The 24,526-nt window shown below is 40.0% G+C and overlaps 1 protein-coding gene across 3 annotated transcripts in view; it reads right to left on the bottom strand.

Annotated features, from left to right (window-relative positions):
* Window positions 1-22,711, bottom strand: part of ARHGEF6 (Rac/Cdc42 guanine nucleotide exchange factor 6) — a 108,482-nt gene extending 85,771 nt beyond the window's left edge. For 2 of the 3 annotated variants that reach the window (XM_062184536.1, XM_062184537.1), the window contains exons 1-4: window positions 22,631-22,711; window positions 20,263-20,387; window positions 18,757-18,958; window positions 5,697-5,767 (exon numbers count right to left, since the gene is read on the bottom strand). In XM_062184536.1, coding sequence (XP_062040520.1) covers window positions 5,697-5,767; window positions 18,757-18,955 — 270 coding nt within the window. In that variant the 5' untranslated portion in view covers window positions 18,956-18,958; window positions 20,263-20,387; window positions 22,631-22,711. Of the gene's footprint in view, window positions 1-5,696; window positions 5,768-18,756; window positions 18,959-20,262; window positions 20,388-22,630 lie in introns of those variants that run through there. The other variant, XM_062184535.1, reaches the window with a different exon arrangement.
* Window positions 22,712-24,526: the final 1,815 nt, after the last annotated feature.

Here is a 24,526-nt window from a genome sequence, read left to right as displayed (position 1 = left end):
ACTAGTTCACTCCCCAAATGTGGGCAACAGCCAGGGCTGAGCCAGGCTGAATCTAGGAGCCCAGAATTCATCCAGTCTCCCCCTGGGAGCCATCACTTGTTCTCCCCCCCACCCAGGATGTGCACTGGCAGGAAGTGGGATCAGAAGCAGAGCCGGGGCTCAAACTCAGGCACTCCAAGAAAGGATGTGGGTATCCCAAGTGGCATCTTAACCACTGCACCAAACACCTGCCTTCTGGTCTATTTGTGGGAGCACAGAGAATAATACATTTGTCACAGTGTGCTGTGATAGTTTCAGTGAATAAGGAATTTCATCTTCCAAGGAATATTTTGATAGTTAAATAAGATATTGGGTTCATTCTGTGACTTGCAGGGATTAATGGTAGGTACAGACAATCTTGCCTGAGAGAATTTGCCTGCATTCTCTTTCAAGCTCTTCTGTTTATCTAAATTCTGACCTTTCCTAAGATATATCTCTAATCCTACCTCCTCCATTCAATCTTTCCCTTTATTGGTTCAGAAAATGTAGTTGAAGTGAGCACCAGAACCAACTGCGTGTTAAGGGGAATGGGTTGAAGAAGGGGTTTGCTATTTTCTGAGATAAATGATCTGAGATTCTTATGTAGCAAAGCAGGTGTGAGGACCAGATATCTACTTTTAAAAAGCACCCAGGTGCTTCTGATGCAAAGGGTCCCCAACCACATTTGGAGGAACCCCTATTGGGAGACTTTAAATGTGACATCATTCTTAGTCATGTGGTTGATGCTATAACATCTTTCCTGCGTTCCCAATGACAGCATGGGTGCCAAGACCTAAGTGTTACATGCAGATTAAGCCTGACCACTACACTACATAGATTTCTTTTTTCTATTCTTTACTTTTTTTAATCTTTCCTGGCATACAATGTCAACTTACAATGGGCAGGGAAAAGCCATGGGCAGAGAAGATTATTTTAAAAATAACAGGAATATAAAATGCTTGTTTTCAATGGTGAGAGAGATTTGAGGACAATGAGGAAACCAAGGTCAGAGGTATAGGCATCAAAGTCTTCCTCTGGGCTGTGACATCTCTAAAGGATCCTAAATTCCTATTCAAAATAACAGGCAGAGTGGTCACACCTCAATTATAAGCATTAAACATGCCTTATGGCAAGTGTGAGTCTAAGCTGAGTGACCAAAGCTACCTTGATCACACTGTAGATCTTTTTAATATTTCACAATTGACATCAGAATTGCATCAAGGCTGAAAAGGAAGCTGAAATCAGCAAACAATCCTTTAGAAACTTAAACAAGGGGAGAGGATGTCTGTAGACTTGCAAATTCTAAGCAGCCTGGATCTCACTCCAGTTTAAGACTCTGATGGTTGATTGGATGTGGCAGCTTGACTGAATCACAAGGTGGCAAGATAACAGTACTTTGCTAAACACTACTTCTGGGTGTGGCGGTGAGTGTTTCCAGATGATGTTAACGTTTCAATCAGTAGCCAATGTAGGTGGTCTTCATCCAATCCACTGAAGGCCTGAATAGAACAAAAAGTTGGAAGAAGGGATAATTTGCTCTCTCCCTGAATACCTGAGCGGGAACATTAGTCTTTTGCCCTCAGAATGAAACTTAAAACATGTGCTCTCTGGTTCTCACACCCTCACATCTGGGCTGAATTCTACCACTGGCGTTCCTTGGTCTGTAGCTTTCAGATAACAGATCATAGGGACTCCTCAGCCTCCATAGTCACATGAGTCAATTCCTTATAATAAAACTCTCGCTTTCTGTCTCATATGTATTCTAATATATTCTTCTTCTGTTTCTGTTTCTCTGAAGTACTTGGCTAATACACAGGGCCAAAACAAAGGGAGCCTTGGACACTAGCAAGAATTCCCAGAATGAAAGAACATAAGAACTGGTCTGCTCAGAGATGTATAATGTTGGGGTATGGGGACAGAAAAATTACTATCAAGGAGAAATAATGCAGAATATAGAGCCCCTCCTTTTATTTAAATATATATATATATATTCTATATACCCATACAACACACATATATTGTAGTCTCTACATATGCACATATGTATACGCATGAATACCTACATCAAAGAAAGTCTGGTTGGTATATGATTCACAAGCATATTAATAGTGATTATTTCTAAGTGATATGATTATAGATTATATTTAGTAGTTTCATCATACTTTTTTCAGTATTATATAATTTTTATAAACAATTAATTACATAACTAGTTATATAATCAGAAAAAAGTTATTGATTGTTTTAAATGGAGTAAAAATCAGTCACAAGCATTCTTATAGATCTAGCCATGAGAAAATGTCTACATTTAATGACTGCTACAGGGAATAAGGGCTAACATAATGTGGGTGAACTTATTTTCCAAGTCTCAAATCCTGTGGGTGGGATAGAAGTTTTGGGTTTGTCTCAGGTATTTAACACAGGTTAGAAGGACAAGAACACTCAGAATATATTTAGAATTAATTGTCACTGAAAATATACCTAAATACACACCCAAAGGTAAAGAAATGTGAACAATAAAATAACAACCACCAACCAAAATCTCTTTATGTTCAAATCTAGTTACAACAATAGATCCAATGATCTCTGCTCAATAATTTAGAAATATTCACAACAAAGTTCTTTTTTTTAAATATTTATTTGAATGTTAGAGTTACACAGAGAAAGGAGAGGGAGAAAGAGAGAGAGAGAGAGAGACAGAGAGAGGTGTCTTCCATCCACTGGTTCACTCCCAAAGGCGGCAACGGCTGGAGCTGGGCCGATCCGAAGCCAGGAGCCAGGAGCTTCTTCTGGGTCTCCCACATGGGTGCAGGGACCCAAGGACTTGGGCTATCTTCTACTGCTTTCCCAGGCCATAGCAGAGAGCTGGATCAGCAGCATAGCAGCTGAGTCTCGAACTGGCACCCATATGGATGCCAGCGCTTCAGGCCAGGTGTGAACGCACAGCACCAAAACACCAGCGGCAACACACCAAAGGTTCTATAGGCTATGGTGAGCTCCCCATGACCTTCTATCTTCTTTAATAGGTTTGAGATTTGAAATAATATCTATCAAAATTTTAAAAATCATATTCTTTCACTTTTATGAATCCATCTTACATATCATTATAAACTTAAGTAAAGTTTGGTATAAGATGTTTATTTCAGGGGTGGGCATTGTGTCATAGCTAATTAAGCTGCCACTTGTGACATGTACAACCTATACCAGAGAGTGTTGATTAAAGCTCCAGATCCTCCACGTCTGATCCAGCTCCCTGCTAATGCATTTCAGGAGGCGTCGAATGATAGCCCATGTGCTTGAGCCCCTACCACCCATACAGGAGACCTGAATGGAGTTCCTGGTTCCTGGTTCCTGACTTCAGCCTGACCCAACCCTATCTGTTGTTGGCATTTGGAGAATGAACCAGTGGATGGAAGCTCTCTCTGTCTCTCTCTGTCATTCTGCCTTGTGAGTAGATAAAAACAAACAAAAAATAAACATTAAAAAATATGTTCACTGCAGAACTGTTTATAATAGTAAGGAAATAGAAACAACAGACATGTATTCCATTAGGAGGTAGGTTATACAAACTGCAGTACACCCACAATCAATCTCTCTCTCTCTGTTTCTTTCTATCTATCTATCTACCTATCTCTCTCTCTCTCTCTCTCTCTCACACACACACACACACATCATTTATATAAAGCCCATAACTATCACAGAGGTTGTTCTTCCTCAAATAATCCCATCAACATTTCAGACTGCTTCAGATCCACAGGGAGAAGAAACTATCATAACATTTTCATCTATTGTTCACCTGTGTCTTTTCTTTAAATATGAAATCACTGGGAGTCACCTGGAAGCTAAAGGAAATGGTCATACAGGAAGGAAAAAGGGACCCTAGCTCTGTTGGGTAACATATTTTAACAAAGAAATATAAAAGTCGGGGTGGGGGGTTGTTGGTTGTGATGTAGCTGGAGCTGGTAAAGCTGATGCCTGAGATGTTGCCATCCCATATAAGCTCAAGTTTGTGTCCTGGCTGCTTTGCTTCTGATCCAGTTCCCTACTAATGGCCTTGAAAAAGCAGCAGAAGATGACTCAAGTGCTTGGGGCCCTTTCACCCACACAGGAGACCCAGTTGAAGCTCCTGGCTCCTGGCTTCAGCCTGGCCCAGCCCTGCCCATTTCAGCCATCTGGTAAGTGAATCAATGGATGGAAGACCTCTCTCTCTCTCTCTCTCACTCTGTGTGTGTGTGTTTGTCTGTGTGTCTATATGTCTGCCTCTCACTCTCTCTGCAACTGACTTTCAAATAAATAAATTCTTTAAAAAGAAGAAATGTAGGAGGAAAATATTGACAGAATAGTCCTCTATGATTGTTTTCATCATTATGAAATCTTCTTCTTCATTTTGCTTATCAGATACTGTTCATGACATCATTATAGAAAAAACTCTCTAGAGAGTGAAATTCAATTTTGTGAAACCAAATGACATGCACATACCTGCACAGAAATATTTAAAAACTCTTTATCTATGCACAAAATGAAATGAGTATGCAGTACGAATGCATAGAATACTGAGTAAAACCTGAAACTGGAATTCATCAGGGGTGGGGGGCAGATAATGAGGCTACCAAACAGGGCAACTCAGAATTAATGATGACTTGACCTTTTCATTAGTGACTGGGCCAAGTCTGGAAAGGAGACATGAAGGAAAGTGGAGAGTAGATTAAGTAGAATGGTGCAATTTATTTTTCAAACAGGAACTTATTTTGAGTATTATACATACCCTATTTATAGCTAATATATTTGGTATATCTGGGTTCAAGCCAGAGCCATTTCATTCCTCCCTCTGTGCCAAAGGGCAGGCTTCCTTTGGGAATGACCTCAAGAACAGGGTTGATAATATTCCAGAGGATATAATAATAGATTGCTTTGATTCTAAAGTAAAATTATAGAATTCAGTCACTTTAAACTTACTGCATTACAGGAACTTGGGAATTCACCTTCTAAATATTTGGTAAGGCCATGTCTAACTACTGAATTTCACTATGCCTACATATTAACAAATTTCTCTTTCACTGTTGCTTAATAGGCCTTGCTTTGAAGCTTTGTCCTACCCTTGAATTTTTCAGGGTGGTGGAGTTTTTTTGTTTTTTTTTTGTTGTTGTTGTTTTGTTTTGTTTTTTTTTTTTTTGACAGGTAGAGTTATAGACTGTGAGAGAGAGAGACAGAGAGAAAGGTCTTCCTTCCGTTGGTTCACCCCCCAAATGGCTGCTACAGCCGGCACTGCGCTGATCTGAAGCCAAGAGCCAGGAGCTTCTTCCTGGTCTCCCATGTAGGTGCAGGGGCCCAAGTACTGGAGCCATCTTCCACTGCTATCCCGGGCCACAGCAGAGAGCTAGACTGGAAGAGGAGCAACCAGGACTAGAACCTGGCACCCATATGGGATGCCAGCGCCGCAGGCAGAGGATTAACCAAGTGAGCCACGGCACCAGCCCAGGGTGGTGGATTTAAAACTTCTAGACATTGGTAAGAATACTACAAGTAGAAGAGCTCCTTTGTAATGCAGATGTAATTGGACCCTCCCAATGCAACTTTATCCATTTATTTCCTTTGTGTCACCTCAACACATCAGTGGATTGACAAGTGAAAAGATTCCATATAGAAACAAAAAGACTTTTGTTCATCTTCTGAACACTCACCACAGAATAATAATTCTTGGTAAGTGGAGCAGGATCAAATCCTTTGACAGCCTTGGGAGAAAGAGGTCTCTCTGTGAAAAAGACATATAAATTATGTTAATATCATACAAGTCTACCATGAGCATTTTATAACACAGATCAACTGATACACTATTAAGATTTCTAGTGGAACTATCAATGGGAATGTACATTCCTAAACAAGTGGAACCACGACTTTAAACTAAAGATGATCAACAATAGATTATCTCTCTCAGGCCCCTCTATTTCTTTTCTATTTTCTTTTGTTTAAAAATTTAAAAAATATTTTTTACTGATTTTGAGTGTTACTGAGAGAGGGAGAGATACAGAGAGAGCGAGCCATCTTCCATCTGCTGGTTCACTCCCCAGATGGCCACAACAGCCAGTGCTGGGCCAAGTTGAAGCCAGGAGCCAGGACCTCCATCTCGGTCTCCCTTGTGGGTGGCAGTGGCCAAAACACTTGAGCCATCTTCTGCTGCCTTTTGCAGGCCTTTAGCAGGGAGCTGGATGGGAAGTGAAGCAACTAAGACACAAACCAGCACCACTGTGGGATGTAGGCATTGCAGGTGGCAGCAGCTTTACCTGCTGCACCACAGCAACAGCCCCAAGCCCCTCAATTTCTGAGGGAGGAATGGGACAAGGAGTGAAGGCCTTGCTAATTAATGGCAGGGTCAAGGCAAAAACTTCATTCTTTGTTTGGGTTTACTTCTTTATCTGCCTTTCCATTCAACTTATTTAACAGAGAAGCAAAAGCAGCCCCAAGCAAATATATATATATATATGTGTGTGTGTGTGTGTGTGTGTGTATTTGTAATTTGCATATTACTATATAAGCTTAATATAAATAATAACAACCATACCTTTCTTTAGGCTATCTACTGTGCCAACACCATAACAACCAGAATCTTTAACTCACTGAAAATAGTAGAAAGTTCTTTTCTCTTTTATGTATCATCTTAATATCATATTGTATTAACATTGTAAAATGTAACTCATGGTTAAAGGACAAACTAAGACATTCTTTCTTAAAAGAAGAAAAAATTACAATAAAAATATGAGACAGTCATGATAAATGTTTAACAGTGTCACCACATAGCTTCCTTCCTACTGCATTTTCTCCTTTGCTTGATTTTGTTTTGTATCTCAATTGTATATTACTATATTACATGCTGCTTTAAACTCTTTTTGAAGTATGGTATAGTATAAATAACCAAATAATGACCTATCATCAGACCTTGTTTTTTTCTTTTTAAATAATATTTTTAAGTTATAAATCTGAAACATTCCCATTCTAAAAATCCAGAATATGGAACACAAAAATCAACAGTTTTCTCATGGCCCAGAACTAACCACCATTCAAGTAATATTTCGAAGTGTGTCTTCCCATTTTTTACGTATTTGTGAACACACACACACACACACACACAACACACCTTTCTTACTTTACCTATAGCTTCCTATAGCTTTGTGATCCTCCTATGACATTTTCATTAGTATTTCCCCTATTTAACCTTGATTTTTTATTTTATCATGTTAAACATCTTCCTAATGTTTATTTGGGCAGTTCATAGTTTTTCAGTCATTTATTTGATCTTTACAACAACAACTCTGACAGTCAGAAAGGATCTTCTCATTGTACAGAGGAGGTCACTAGAGTTCATGGTGGTGAAGTCAGTTTCCAAGGTCATGTAGCAATGGCAGAGTTGAGATTGAAGCCCCAGTGTCTTAACAAGAGCTTTGCTGCTACAAATTATGAACCCCAGAGATGACACTACTGAAGGACTTGATGATGGCATGTGCAGGGTCTCCTGCTGAAGTACACAGGGGCCATCACTTTGAGCTAGGATGGTCACATAAGATCTTGCTTGGTAAGGGGATCTGGCCCTGCAGGGTGGTTAGATTCACACAGGCACAGAAGAAAGCAGAAAGATTTCTAGCCAGGAAGGATTCCAGAAGCACAGCTATAGAGATGGCAATGTTCAAAACCATTCAGTTCCTGTGATAGTGAATTGTCCACCTAGGCCTGACTAGGCAGAGTAGACATAAGGCACAAAGACAGAAATGAAGACCACAGAGATAACAAGTGTGCAATATATTCAGTTGCCAGAAACTTTACGCCACTTCAAGATCAACCTGGGCCGGCGCCGTGGCTCAACAGGCTAATCCTCCTTTTGCGGCGCCAGCACACCGGGTTCTAGTCCCGGTCGGGGCACCGGATTCTGTCCCAGACCTCTTCCAGGTCAGCTCTCTGCTATGGCCCGGGAGTGCAGTGGAGGATGGCCCAGGTGCTTGGGCCCTGCATCCACATGGGAGACCAGGAGAAGCACCTGGCTCCTGCCATTGGATCTGCGCGGTGCGCCGGCCGCAGCACGCCTACCGCGGCGGCCATTGGAGGGTGAACCAACGGCAAAGGAAGACCTTTCTCTCTGTCTCTCTCTCTCACTGTCCACTCTGCCTGTCAAAAAAAAAAAAAAAAAAAAAAAGATCCACCTGGATCCACTACAGGCTTAAGAAGAGTTTACTGAGCAAATCAGCAATGCAGAGTCACCCAGTTTTTTATCAGAGATAGTAAGTGGCAGAGGCAAGATCTGAACCCAAGTTTTGCATTGTGTTCTTTCCTGTGCACCATAGCATTGTACTCCTCTATAGACACGTTCAAATTTGCATTACCGAATAATTTTGTGTTTTTTTTTAAATCAGGCACAGTTTATACAATATAGTTATAATGATTCCTGTTAGAACTCACAGTTATCTTCTGCAATTATGATATAAACTAGTCTTGATAAAAATGAAACTTTCTAGAGATACCAGCAAGATATGGTCACCTTTCAAAAGAAAGGCCAACATCAAAGAAGGAGGTACCTTTCTCTGAAGGGAGGAGAGAACTTCCACTTTGATTATGGCCCTTTCTAAATACCGACGGAGTTTGTGGACTCAAAAGACTTCCATAGCCTTGGCAGCTCATGTCAAGAGCCTCAGGTGGTCACTGGCATCATACCTAAGAGTGTCAATTGTTAAATCAAGAACAGGAGTCACTGTGAACTTACTCCCCATGTTGGACCTCTGTTGTACCATGAGAATTAATGTTAAAACCTGTCTTCAAACAGTACTTTATACTTTGTGTGTCTGTGTGGGTGCAAACTGTTGAAATCTTTACTTAGTATCGAGTTGGTCTTATATATAAAGTGAATGAAAAACTAATCTTAATGAAAAATGGAGTGGGAGAGGGAGTAGGAGGTGGGGTGGGAGTGGGGGTGGGAGGGCCGGAATGGGAGGAAGAAACACTATATTCCTAAAAGCTGTACATATGAAATTTGTATTCATTAAATAAAAACCTTAAAAAATTTTTAAAATTTAAAAAATTAAAAAAGAAAGACCAAAAGGAAGGGTAAACAGTAATGGAATGCCTGCCAGGACATAGAAGAGGAAAGGGAAGGCCACAAGAATGGGTAACTGCAATTGAAACAAAATGTTAACTATGTAGAGTGGAGAAGAAGGGTGAATTATAAACAAAGAAGTGCTGCCTTAGAGATTCCTTGATGACTGAACGTGACGCAAAAACAACTGGTGGCTTAAAAAAAAAAAAAACAATAAAATTGGCAAACCTTTAGCAAGACGGACAGAGAAAATGAGAGAGAAGACAAAGATTACCAACATCAGGAATGAAACAGGGGCCATCACTGCAGACCCTGAGGATATCCCAAGGATAATAAGGGAATACAGGCTGAATATAACTTATCTAAAATACTTGGGACCAGAAATGTCTCAGATTTCAATTTTCTTTTATATTTTATAATATTTGTATATACATAATGAGACAGCTTGAGGACAGAATGTGTCTAAAGATGAAATTAATTTATGTTGCATATACATATTCACAGAGACTGAAGGTAATTTTATACAATATTTTTAGTTCACCAGTGTTTTGACTGTAACACATCATCTGAGGTCAGATGCAGAATTTTCCACTTGTGGTGTCATGTTGTTACTCAAAAGTTTTGATTTTTCAGATTATGGATGCTCAAACTGCACGCAAATAACTCTGCACACATAAAATCCACAGTTAGATATGAAACAAACCAATTCTTCAAAAAACAAAAACTATCACAACTCACTCAATATGAAATAGATCATTTGAATAGCCTTATTATTAAGGAAATTTAATTTTAAATGTAAAACTTTGGAAAAAGACTTCTCCAGGCCCACATGATTTCACTGAAAAAATTATACCAATTGTTTAAAGAATCAATACCAAGTCTATAGAATCTCATACAGAAAATGAAAGAGAAAGAAATCATTTCCCAACTTATTTTATGAAATCACTATATATGGATGCCAAAACCATAAATACAAAACCAACAAAACAAAAACCCTGCTGAGAAATATTTCTCATGAATGAAAAGTAAAGAAAACCTTTGTAAAATATTAGCAAGTAGAATTCAGCAATAATTTTAAAAATGTGTATGCCCTGGACTTCATCCTAGAGATGCAAGGTTGGTTCACTATTTAAAAATCAATCAATGTAATCCATGATCTTAACATTCCAAAAATAAGAATGACATGACAATACCAACTAATGTAGAAAAAGCACTTGACAAATTCAACACTCACTCAAGAAAAAGAATCTCCAATACAAAAATAATAGTAAAAAGGAACTTCTTCAACACAATAAAGAGCATCTACAAAAAACCAGCATTTTACATAATGATGAAAAACTGAATGCCAGATGCTTTCCCCCTAAGATCAGGAACAAAGCAGGGATGTACAAGAGTGCTTCAGGAAGTTCATAGAAAATATGTATTACGAAAAAAAATACTCATGAATTTCAACAATTTTGTACCAAAGTGAGCATCTTTTAATTCCATTTTCCATGAACTTTTTGAAGTTTCCTTGTATGTTCTCACCAGCATACTGCTAGAAGCTCTAGTTCTCTCTGAAGGCTTGGTCTAGGATGGGAGATCAGCATGAAGAACAGAAAGACAGCTTTGGAAGGACTAACTTGGAAAAATAAAAAAAAAGTAGCCCTTGCATACAGCTGGCCTCATGAAAACAATTCAATGGACGAAGTTGCAAAGAGAAAAGCACTACACTATGACCACAGTGACAGTATCTGGGTCCTTGTTCCTCTGTTGTCTCCACCCATACTCCTACCACTGGGTACTCCCACCTTGTGAAGTTCTTTCTGAGATCCATCATGGCAACATGCAGAGAAGGAATAAGGATGTGGAGGTTCAGAGGAGACAAGTTAAGTCCCTGGAGGTAGTTCAAAGTGACTTAATCAGAACTAATATGAAAACATAAATCTTTTAGGTGGTGTTCCTAAAGCAATGAAAAGATTAATCAATTCTATTTAATCAGTAAAAAAAATCTGTTGATACAGTGAAGAATTCATATGGGTTGTTTGGTAGAGTATAACTTAAACAGGAAGATAGTTCTAATGTAAAGATCCCTTTCCAATTATCATTTTTCCTTGCTGATGTACAGATTCCTATTGCCTGTTGGTGGTGATAGAACAAAAAAGAAACCTAGTGACAAATAGTTTCTCTGGACACGAAGCATCTATGTGATACACCCAGGGAATTAAAACAGGAAGTCTAAATATAAAGTTCAATCCCAGCTTTGGTTTATACAACTAATGAGCAGGAAGAGTTATTTCTTAATTTGCCTTAATACAAATTTAATTAACCATGTACCTAATAATCCCTTTCAATTGAAATCTATATTTACCTGCTAATAAGTTTTAGATGAAAAATTTAATGATCCCTTAAAAGGAATCAGTTTGAGATGACAGAATTTATTTAAAATATCTGCTCCAATCATACTTATCTCAATATTTTTCTTGGCATGGAAATTTTGACAGTAAAATTTTAATGCAAAATCCTAACAAAGCCCTTAGCCATTCTAGGTAACAGAGCAAAGATAAAAATAAGAGATAGGCTCATATGTGGAGTCTAAAAAAATGGTGATCTCATAGAAATTAAAAGTATTATGGTGATTACCAGAGGTTGGGGATGAAGGGGAGAAGGAGGAATGGGGAAAAGTTTATAAACCGGTATTAAGTCATAGCTAGACAGGAATAAGAAGCTACTGGGGTTCTATAATACAGTAGGGTGACTATACTGTCAATAGTGACTCTATTGAAAAACTATAGAAGATAGGATTTGGGATGTATTTATGTAAGATTTGGGGTGTTTTCACCATAAAAAATGTTAAATGCTTGAGGAGATAATATATTTACCCAGACCAGACAATATGCAATGTATACTTGCATGAGCATCATACGGTACCCCAAAAATATATAATTTTATGTCTGTAAAAAATTAAAAATGTAAAAAGACATGTAATTTGCTTTTATCAATATATTGGCAGAAATTACTTTGCTGTATAAGTAACATGTTAATTTACAGGTTAACACTGACTTTTTGTTTTTTTAGAAAGCTTTTATTTAATAAATATAAATTTCATTGGTACAGCTTTGGAATATAGCAGTTCTTTCCCCCATACCTGCCCTCACACCCCCAAACCATCCCACCTCATACTCCCTCTCCCATCCCATTCTTCATTAAGATTTATTTTAATTATCTTTATATACAGAAGACCCATCTCTATACTAAGTAAAGATTTCAACAGTTTGCACCCACACAGACACAAAGTATAAAGTACTGTTTGAAGACAAGTTTTATCGTTAATTCTCATTAAGGACAGAGGTCCTACATGGGAGGCAAGTACACAGTGATTCCTGTTGTTGATTTAACAATTGACACTCTTATTTATTTATATATATTTTTTGACAGGCAGAGTTAGACAGTGAGAGAGAGAGAGAGAGAGAGAGAAAGGTCTTCCTTTTTCCGTTGGTTCATCCCCCAAGTGCGCCAATCTGAAGCCAGGAGCCAGGTGCTTCCTCCTGGTCGCCCATGCGGGTGCAGAGCCCAAGGACCTGGGCCATCCTCCACTGCACTCCCAGGCCACAGCAGAGAGCTGGACTGGAAAAGGAGCAACCGGGACAGAATCCAGCGCCCCAACTGGGACTAGAACCCGGGGTGCCGGCACCGCAGGCGGAGGATTACCCTAGCGAGTTGCGGTGCCGGCTTTGACACTCTTATTTATGACATCAGTGATCACCCAAGGCTGTTGTCATGAGTTGCCAAGCTATGGAAGCCTTTTGAGTCCAAAACTCCATCAGTATTTTGGGAATGCCATAAGCAAAGTGGAAGTTCTCACCTTCCTGCAGAGAAAAGGACATCCTTCTTTGATGGCCCCTTCTTTCCACTGGGGTCTCACAGAGATCCTTTGTGTAGATCATTTTTTCCACACTGATTTTTAAGAGGACTGAAAATTGTACCTGACTCAAATAAAGCAGTAAAGAAATTTTGTGTATTCTCTATGGTTTATATAATGACTAAATTATTGCTATATACAATTTTCATGAAATAAGATCTTTGAAAACATATACTTTCGCTCAAAATAGTGCTTTTTCTCACACAATATGAAATTGGATATAGGCATACAGAACAGGTAATAATAGCATCATGATATCACCAATGTCCAAATTCATTCCATCAGCTTTGATGGGCAATTCCAATCATCATGGCGCTGTGGCGTAGCAGGTAAGGCTGTCCCCTGCAATGTCAGCATCCTATGTGGGCGACAGTTTGAGTCCTGGCTGCTTCACTTCCAATCCAGCTCTCTGCTATGGCCTGGGAAAAGCAGTAGAAGATAGCCCAAGTTCTTGGGCCCTTGCACCCTCGTGGGAGCCCCAGAGAAAGCTCCTGGCTCCTGGCTTTGGATCGGTGCAGCTCTGGCCGTTGTGGCCAACTGGGGAGTGAACCAACAGATGGAAGACCTCTCTCTCTCTCTCTCTCTCTCTGCCTCTCCTTTTCTCTCTCTGTAACTCTGACTTTTAAATAAATAAATAAATCTAAAAAAAAAAAAAAAAACACTACTCGAATTTCAGCCTGAAGATTATACTCAAAGGAGTTGGGGGGGAGGAGGTGAGAGAGATTCTCAAGCACTGTATTTGTTAACTTTCTATAGTATTACATGGGTCATTCTTTATGCTTATATCCTATGATCCTATGTAATCAACCTCCTCTCAAAGAGTGGGAAGAACTGTCCCCAGGGTTTGGGCCATAATCATTTCTAGACAAGAACTACAATGGAATTCAAAATTTTAAATGCAACTTCCCAAGGTCAAATTCACAAGGGCACAAAGTGCTCTCTAGTCAATGACAAGCTGGAGAAAGGCTATGCATAGCACTCTCAAGGCACAACAGTCTGCAGGGTGAGGGGTACACCCTGGGCTTGTTTGTTTTGTTTTTAAGACATAACAAAAGGAGGTATAGGGAGTGGTCATTACCCTAGTGGTTAAGATGACTGTCCCTCACATTGGAATACCTGGGTTTGCTTCCCAACTCCAACTCCTGATTTCAGCTTCCTACTAAGTTATACCCTGGTATGGCAGGAAGACGCAGGTACTAGTCATGGCTTAAGATATTTGGCTCCTGTCATCCATGTAGGAAATGTAGATTGAGGTTCTGGTTCCTGGCTTCAGTCCCAGCCAGCCTCAGCCATTGCAGGCATTTGAGAAGTGAACCAATAGATGAGAGCCCCCCCCATTGCAATTTTTTTTCAAAGAATGGTCCCCAGATGCATGTGTGAATTTGTCAGAGTTACTGTCTATTCCAGTGACCACAATGTTACACATTTGACCCAATAGTAAGTAGATTGAGATCACTGAAGTTTTTTAATTCCATTCCTGATTCAACTTCATAAATGGCCCAAAAGGCTGTGTGTCAGTGGGGTTTAAAACTACATGAAAGGTTTCATTTCCATGAAATAAGCATTTTATCTACGAGTCTTTTTTTCAAACTCTTTCAAGACAAATTTTATTTTGTTAAGTTTACACATCAGTATGGAGTTCATTGAAAGACATTTAATAAAAAAAAAACTGACAAGTATTTTCTAGCCCAAACATAAAATAATACAACACTGAATTTATAATGTCCCTCAGCAGCATCCTAGATAGGTTTGGGCTTACTCATTATTTTGTGGAGGTAGCAAGAATGAGGATGGAAAAGAATTCAAGTCAACAAAAATTTCTTCCACATCAACTTTCTCAACAGGATTTTTTTCACCATGTGTTCCCCAAGTTCCCTCTTCCCAGTCCTACCTTCATGGTTTTCATTTTCTCTGCCAATCACTGTAACTTAGCTTGCGCCCCCCTCCCTGCCCCGCTTCTGAGACTATCTACAGCCTACCAGTCTTTCAGTGTTCAGCTCCCCAGGATGCCTCCCTCAATCTCTTCAGTTACAATGCACTCTGCCTCTGAACAGTGATGATTTGCTATAGATTTTACACTTCATTACACATCACCTTGCACTGTCAGCTGTCTGTTTCATCTCCAGCTCTTCTCTCTGCTTGCTCCATATCCATACTGGCAACTACTTGCTGGAAATCTTCATAACATCGACTCAGTGAACCTCCATTCAATAAGTCCTAAACAACTCATATCTTTAGTACCAGTTGCCCCTTCCAACACAAAAACACAAACCTCCTCCTGCTGCTCATGTTCCTTCCCTTCCTTCTTCTATTCTGTCTTGTAATGAAATTCAGTACATATGTCTAAATCACCCTGTTAGGTACTATATAGACAGAAAGATACACAAAGGTGAGTTCATCTCTCATGAGCTCCCCGTCACTCTCCATAGCACTCTGTACTTAGCTCTGTTCCAATGGTGTCGTCCCTCATATTCTGTGAACACCTTGAGGACGGAGTCAAGTCTTATACTTCTCTGCCTCAGCACTGTCCAGGATACAGACTGATAGCCTAATCACAGGAAATAAACAATTGCTGGATGGCTGTGTGGGTAACACTGCCTGCCCTTAGGGAGCTCATCATTAAAGTGGACCCCTAGAACTTAAAGTTATCCTCCCCTGTTCCTTTATCCTCATAACTAATCATCAAATGTCCTTGATTCTATTTCAAGAGTATCTCCTGCATCCAGCTGCTTCTCTTCCTCCTCACTATCGCCAGAGTAGTCCACATCACCATTCTAGATCTCAGCAGGCACCTCTACCAGTTTCCAAATGTCATTGTTGGTAATGCCACCATGTCCCTGCAATCCAGCCCCACACTACCACTAGAAAGATCACCCTGAAGTACATGCTATACCCTGCTAAAAACTTTACATCAATATCCTCTTTAGGGAGCACCAGCTCAAGGCCCCAATCCTTCTCTTTATGCACATGATTCTCAACTTAAATCGCCCTATCACCTACTCCATGCTTACCTACTTCCATGTTTTAACATATTAAGTCCTTCTAACCTTCTTCCACAAGTCACAAGCTTCTTTTATTCTTCAAAACTCAATTTAAGTGCTTCCTCCCCACCTTATATTATGCTAGTTGAATCATTTATTTACTGCACCAACTGTATCTTTCTCAGGGTGTCCTATTCTATTGCAGTTAATTGTACCCACACCTATCTTGACTGGAAGGTCCTAGGGGGAAAAGTCTATGAGGTATCCCTCTTCCAAGTGCCTAAGAGGTACTCAACTAACAAGCTGAACAGAATTTAATTACCGATCCCACAATATGCATTCATCTTACAAATATTTACTGAGCACAAACAAAACAGAAAAAAAATCTGCCTTTGTGGTGTTTGCATGTTAAGGGTAATACATAGACAGTAAATTACTTAAGTATATAGTGTGTTCAATGGAGAGGAATGATAAATTAAAAATAAAGCAGGAAAGAGGGATAAAGGCAGTGGGAAAAGGGTTCAATTTTCTCTTGGGTAAACAGGAAGGGCCCTACCATTACATGGATAAGGGAACAGACCTGAAGGAAGTGACAGAACGAGCAATGCTGATATCTGGGGAGAGACGAGCAGCAATTGAGGAAGGAGCCTATTTGGTATGGCCAGCCAAGAGGTCAGTGTGGCTGAAGGGAAATTAGTGAGGGGCAGAAGTTAGAAAAGAGGCCAGCTTCTGGAGGGCCTTGCAGGCTATTGTGATGACCTTGGCCTTTATTTTTAACAACTCGAGTTATATTTTGAAAGAACTACTTTGGCTACCATATTTAATTAGATGATAACAGTGACAAGAACAAGAGCAGAGATAGCAATTAGGAAGTTACTGCAAAAAAACTGCATGACAGATTTTGTTCCACATACTTTTAGTCCCAGGCTTTCCAAGACTAGCAGGGCTTCCTGGCTCCAGCAGCATAGTCCCATCTTTGACAGTTGGGCAGGATGCTTCTAGGGCTTACCTAGGTGCTCAAATCAGAGCCAAAGATTTCCATATGAATCTTAAACTGAGTCCTAAATCAAAGAGACTGTATGAGGGCACTTCAAAAATTCATGGAAATTGGAATTAAAAGGTAGGTTTATTTTGGTGTAAAAATGTTCTTGAAATCTCCACATAGAAGTCTTCAGAACATTCATGAAAATGTGTATTATAAAAAAAATTACACAGGATTTCAACTTTCTGCACCAAAACCCCTTATTTTTAATTCAATTTTTCCACAAATATTCTAAATTGCTGTGGTAGGAGAAATGTGAAAGGAAGATCCCAAAGACTAGGATAAACATCCTAAGTTAGTCTACAAGGGAGTGGTCAGACTGTACTACAAGGCATCACAATACAAGACATTTCAACAAGAGATGTCAAAGTAACGGCATAGTGTCCACTTCCTACATCCCCTCAACAGTTCTTGGGATTTTCCCAGAAAAGAAAGCAGGAGCCGTTATTTTTAGTTTTGCAGATGAAGACACTGAGTCAGGGAACAACATTAGAGTGGATCTCAGAAATTGCTTAGGGATCCTGACAATTATATTGTATCAATTGAAATATTTAGTGAGGGAGAAATCCGCTATGAAAATCATCAAAACCAAGGAAATTCCAAGGCATTGATTGTGAAAATACTGAAGGGCTCAACAGAAACTTTTAGATGCCCAGTAATTAAAAATGTTAAGAAGTCTACACATACACGCATAACCACAAATCCATTAGTAAATACATTCTGTGAAAGAAAATGTCCTCCTTAATCCAACACAGAACACATACAAAAAATGCTAACTGAATTGTATCTGCAATAGTTTAGCGAACAGTTCCCAACAATGGTTATCTAGGGGAAGGGACAAAAGGAAGAGGAACTTTTATTATCTACACTATAAACTTCCATAGCGATTTGCTTTATTTACAGAAAGCTTATAATTATTTTAATTAGTATCAGTTTTGAGGTATTCAAAAAGCAATGAAGACAACTACCAAACAAAGCACTAAGAAGCTAACCACTCAAAAGAGCCTGTGGGAATATTTTTGAAAACTGAAAACATCTAAGAATGTGAGTAACTGAACACTATTTAATCTATACTGTGACATATTTTTATGTATCAGGGCTTCAGGTTTTTTTTAATATAAGCAGAAACTACCTTCTTGAATAAAGGGCAAATGAGCTACTCCCACCCAAAAAACCCTCTAAGAAAGACTACTGAAAAAATAATTCATTCTCTGGATGTTATTAAGAGAAAGGGCAAGCAGCTAGTGGTACACAGGGAGTTAAAGACAATCTTGTTCAGAATCCAAGTGGCCAGACAGCTTCCTGCTGCCCTGTGATTGGTATCTCTAACACACATCTCTGAGGCATCTAGTCTTAGGTCTGCTTAAAGGGCTTGGGTCTAAAAAGGGAAGTCCACACATGGCAAGTCTTATTATCGTATTCTGCCATGGTGATTCTCAGAGTAGCAGGAAGGACTATATGCCGTATTACATGGGCTAGCATTCACAGACTTAAAGGGACATACTGAAGGTGGAGCAGTTGTTTGAGCTTTGAATTCCCTTGCTTTTTTAGCTTTTCACTGCTTTGATGTGCTCTAAATACAACTTTGTCTCAAAATATCTAGTCACAGATTCCCCCATTTCTATTCTATTCTCATTTTTGCATACACACATACAAATATAAAATAGTTTCTGTTAACCAATTAACATTACTAGACACTGCAAAATTCACATTTCAAAAAGGCTTTAAAAGTGTCACTTACCACTGGATTTAATTTCTCGGACATAATTACTAGGGAACCAGCCTGTTCTTCCATTTAATGTGCCTTCCCACCAGCCTCCCTCTTCAACTCGAGTGACGTAAATGATGTCCCCTTTACAGACTGACAGTTCATCTTCATTTGTCTGCTTAAAGTTGAATCTCGCCTTTACTATCAACTGGTGACTTCCATTCTCTGTCATCTCCTGAAAAAAAAAAAGCCACAACAGATTAACACTCATGTAAATGATACAGGGATAGAAATAAGGATTTAGGCAAATAAAGTGGGGTAACCAAGGATATAACTCAAGGCACATCTAGATACTGAATTTCTAACTGTATTATATCATCAATGGGCCTCAGAGGGGATTAATAACCCCTAGAAACTATATGCCAACTTTCACATTTGGGATAATATGCACTTTGGAAAGAGAGATAGCTTTCATTTCCTTCTGCCCCCACCAATCCTCTGAAACTGCTTCCTTAACTGAATCAGTAACAAAGCAGAGTGATGGACTATCCACCCTGTATCCAAACAGAAGCCACATAATTATATGACCAAGATTAAGTGACCTACTCTCATAAAATCTGCCACCTATCTCCCAATTACTAATAATATCTTAAATTGGCTAAGACTGTCATATGCAAACATCAAATATCCAATAGATACCCAAGTGAAGAGTTCTTAACTTATCATGTATGGATTGGGCTTTACTGTTGCAGGTTCATGGGCTCCTCGGAGAATCTGATAAGCACAATGGACCTTTGCCCACCTGGGCTTTTGTATACAATTTTAAAGACTCCGAGTGTTCTGGAGCTATGCATAGTGCTCATTAGCATCTCAGAGTCTGTGATTTAAAAAATGTAGAGAACGATTTTTTTAAATACTTTGGAACTAACAGGCCATGACATCTTTCAGTAAGAGGTGACTTTTGACAGGGAATAAAGTTTTCACTGCAAGTGCAGAACAACGATATTTCCTCTTAATAAGAGCATCAAGTAAAACCAAATGCAAAGACAACTGGGAGATCCCAAGATAGAAGTTCATCATAGGCTGATATTAAAAATTGGGTCTTGCTTGATAGGAATGCAAAGAGGAAAGTGAAGATGACAGTCACAGTAAGAGTAGAAATGCATATTTATTGATTGTCAGATACTCTGGAGTTTTCCTAACAAATTGAGAGGTAGGGAAAGAAACAGCAAACTGTCATTAGGAAGTAGTCATTAATGACTTAACACTTGCACAGCATTCACAGTAAAGTGACTTGTCCAGTTCTAGAGAGAAACAGAGCTGAACCCTGTTTTTTAACCCTGATTTTCTGACTCTGAGCTCCGCAAGCCTTTGATTTGTTCCACAGGGCCATCCTGACTTGGTGTTCTGTTTATAATTAGTTTTCTCAGAGATGCCCCAAATAAGATGGCAGTCTCACACATATGGAGATGCAACCAGGATCTCTAGTTAATCTTATGGATTTTCAAACAGGGTGGGAGAATTTCAGACTATACTTACCGCTGTCTTTGACTGCCTTTGCAGTCCTGGAGCTGTGCTAGTAACTGCTCCCTGTGGGTTTGTCTGAGAACTATTAGCAGCACTAAGAGAAGAGGAACGTCCACATGGTCTTTCTGATAGCTGATCTGTGAAAAGAGGAAAAGGCATAGTAAAGGAATCACTCATGTCACAAAAACATCTACAACATAACATTATCTTTCACGGGACAATTATCAAAGACATCCTGGCTGTCATTTTGTTCATTGTCTAAATATGCCAAGTGAATTTCACTTCCCCCCTCCCTTTTTGGTGGCCAACTTCTTTTTCTTAACCTTACTGGCCATTGCTCTCCAGTAGAATGAAAAACAGCGACAGAACCACATTTTCTCTTAACCCATCTCCCTACCACTCTTCCCTCCTGAACCAGTTGCAACAGTCTGCTGTTATTGGAGGCAGAACTATATTGGGTACCAAACAGCTGTTTGCGGCTTCTTATTACTTTGAGATATTTCAAATTTCTCTCTTTGTTTTTCGGCCCATAACTGAGTCGCTCTGTTCTTAACTCACATGGAACAATATGTGTGGCATATATAACGTAAAATCTCCCTGGTATGGGAGGCAGTTGGGTGGGGTGGAGAATGAGAATGAGAAACAGTGTGTGCCTGGGACAGAAGCAATTCTGATACTTTTTTTTTTTTTTTTAATGAAACTCGGGAGTTTTCTCTTCCTTGAAACCTTGTGAAATGTGATCAGGCCTGAGCTGAGCTGGATGTTTTCAGTATGCTGAGAGTGTACTAAAGAGAGGAGCTGGCTTCTTGACAAATTCAAATGAGGGTTCTTTTCCCCTCCATTTATTTTTAAAAGATATAAACTGCAAAAGCCTAAAGCCCAAACATTCCCTAGGCGACAAACTCAGTACCCAAGTAATTTCCTTGATATTGTGGGTTTTAACTTTCACCCCCTTGTATTTTATAAATATCTGTGGCAAGGGAAGAGACTGTAAAACTTGCTAGGAGAGTTTGGCAAAGGAACATATAATTTGTGTGGCATAATGTTAGAATTACACGATCCTCCCTGCCCAGAACTGGATAGTTGGCATGTGTGTTAAATATAGTTACTTGAATTAGCTGTACTTTCTGCTATACGCCTTACGACAACTCAAAAGCATTTTTTTCCAAATAGCAAAAGAACAACTTTGGAGAAGTATTTTTACATGTATTGCTATTATATACAGCTCTTTTGACTAAAACTATAATTACTTGATAGCTTCCTAGATGCTCCATCCTATTTGGCATTTGGTTATATAGTCTGCTCTTGTTCTCTAATTGTTTCATGTGGGTAAATTGAGTCTCCCTAAATAGACAGTCATTTTCTCAAGGGCAGGGACCATCTATTCCACTTCCTTTGTAGCACCTGGCAGTGCTGGGCACACAGCCTGTTGACACTGCAATGGTATGAGCAGCAAGACCTGTGTTTGGGCATAAGGCCTCTGCAGACAGTCAGGTGTGGGTTTGAATCCCAGATCAACCACTTACTTTCTAGTTGGACTACTGTGGGCCTGACTCTCCTTAACTGAAATATGGACTGAAAAAGAATATCTACTCATAAGGTTGCTTCAAAGGTTTAATGAGACCACACACGACTCCTAGGGCAGCCTAGACCAAGAGAAAGAGCTCCACGCTTTTGAACTCTGATTGTTACCACCCAGCTGTGGGTAAGCTACTACATGGAGTCCTCCAAAAGTTCATGGAAAATGCATGTTATGAAAAGACCATTTCAATTTTTTGCACCAAATAACTTGATCATTTCATTCCATTTTGCATGAACTTTTTGAAGTCACCTTAATATCACAGGAGTGAAGTTACACTCTAAGTGGATCATCTTTTTCTTCACATTTAGTAGAATTTATATTTAATAGGTACAGTGTGGCAAGTGTAAAACATTTAAACAAACAAAAAAAGTAGAGGTTTTATTTCCAGGGCCTGATTACTGAGGGGTTCCTTTGCATGAGCAAAGACTTATGGAAAACTATGAGAAAAATATCTCTAGTGGGGAAAGGGAAGTGACAATTGTATTTTTTAAACTTTTTGAAAAGGGGAACTGGTCTTTTCCTTTTTATTTTATGTCTTGTTATGCTCAAGGGCTTTGAATGAAATCTTTTTTGGTTCCAATCATTAAATAAATTAAAGGTGTTATAATTTCATCTGTAGTCACTATCTGTAAATTCTAAGCTATGAAAAAAAATAAAACATTTGACAATTGATGGGGTTTATGGGGTGGAGGGTTGCATCAACTGAACAATCCTGGCTGTAGTTGGCTCCTAGAGTAATCAGAAACACATGGATCCAAAAATGTCATCCAGGGCTCATAAATCACAAGCCTTGCTTACCTTCTGTTGCCTTGTTGACAGCTAAGAGAGTACTCAGAACCTTGGAGAAATTGACCCCTGAATAAAGGTCATCAGGATCAAATACCTATGGGAAAGGAAAATTGAAAATGTAAGACACTGTAAGTATTCAAGAGAACAAACAAAACTATCAAAAGGCCACTTCCTTTAGCTCTCGGGAGAAAAAAAAGTAAAAGCCAAGACACAAACCTCTGTATACCTTTGGGAGAAACAAGAGCAGCAGCTGAGCTGCCTAATGACATGTGGCAGGCCATCAGTGAGTCAGCGAAGCAGTAATGGGAAATGAGAGCCAAGCTGAGAAGGTTGCACCCAACAGGAAATGCACAGTGCATACTCAGACTCATTCTTCTGATCTGAACATACCAATACATCCAGCCCTGTTACAGGAAACTCATATGCAAGTGTTACAGTTAATGCCCGTCACCCATAAAATATCCTCAACAGTCCACAAGTAAGGAGCTGGAGCCTTTTTGACATGTTTTCATCTTTAGTTTATTCACCTGTATTCATCAGAGGCACTATCAGAAGTGCCTTGCTTTCCACTCCCCTTCCTCCCTGCTGATGCCCACTGCATCCCAACAACTGGGGATCCCAACTCCATATTGCCCAAACTTTCTGTTCAGGTCTACCTTTTGCTCCCAAGCCTCAATTCCAGGTTTTTGTTGCTTAACTTTGCCCCTCTCTGTTCATCTTTGCTTGCCTGAGCCTAAGGGTTCATCATGGCCTTGGGTGATTTTTTTTTTACATACGATCTCTGGCCTTCCTTGTACTACTCAATTCTCAGCAACAAAATGTTATGTAAAGGGGTCAGCGCTGTGGCATACCAGGTAAAGCCGCTGCCTGCAGTGCCGGCATCCCATTTGGGGTACCGGTTCTAGTCCTGGCTGCTCCACTTCTGATCCAGCTCTCTGCAATGGCCTGGGAAAGCAGTAGAAAATGGCCCAAGTCCTTGGGCCCCTGCACCCGCGTGGGAGACCTAGAAGAAGCTCCTGGCTCCTGGCTTCGGATCGGCATAATTCTGGCCATTGTGGCCAATTAGGGAGTGAACCATCGGATGAAAGACCTCTCTCTCTCTCTCTCTGCCTCTCCTTCTCTCTCTGTGTAACTCCAACTTTCAAATAAATAAATAAATCTTAAAAAAAAAAAGTCTTAAAAAGATGTTATGTAGGCCGGCGCCGCGGCTCAACAGGCTAATCCTCCGCCTTGCGGCGCCGGCACACCGGGTTCTAGTCCCAGTCGGGGCGCTGGATTCTATCCCGGTTGCCCCTCTTCCAGGCCAGCTCTCTGCTATGGCCCGGGAAGGCAGTGGAGGATGGCCCAAGTGCTTGGGTCCTGCACCCCATGGGAGACCAGGAGAAGCACCTGGCTCCTGCCATTGGATCAGCGCGGTGTGCCGGCCGCAGCGCGCCAGCCACGGCAGCCATTGGAGGGTGAACCAACGGCAAAAAGGAAGACCTTTCTCTCTGTCTCTCTCTCTCACTGTCCACTCTGCCTGTCAAAAAATCAAAAGTAAAAAAAGTAAAAAAAAAAAAGAAGAAAAAAAAAAGATGTTATGTAAAGGGGCAGGCATTTGGCACAATAGTCAGCTGCCACTTGAGATGTCCATGTCCCATATCAGAGTGCCTGACTTTAAATCCCAATTCTGCTTCTGATCCAGCTTCCTGCTAAATTGCAGCTTGGGAAGCAGCAGGTGATGGTTCAAGTAGCTGAGTTCCTGCCACTCATGTGGGAGACCCAGATGGAGTTCCTGGCTCCTGGCTTCAGCCTGTCCCAACTTCAGCTATTGTAGGCACTTGGGAGTGAAAGATTCTCTCTCTCTCTCTCTCTCTCTCTCTCTCTCTCCTTCTCTCTCTTCTACACACTCGCCCTCTGTCTCTT

This window comes from Lepus europaeus, chromosome X (assembly GCF_033115175.1).
Source record: "Lepus europaeus isolate LE1 chromosome X, mLepTim1.pri, whole genome shotgun sequence".
NCBI classification, from domain to species: domain Eukaryota; kingdom Metazoa; phylum Chordata; class Mammalia; order Lagomorpha; family Leporidae; genus Lepus; species Lepus europaeus.
Note: the sequence above shows the minus strand (reverse complement) of the source record. Positions and strands in the feature narration are given on the sequence as shown.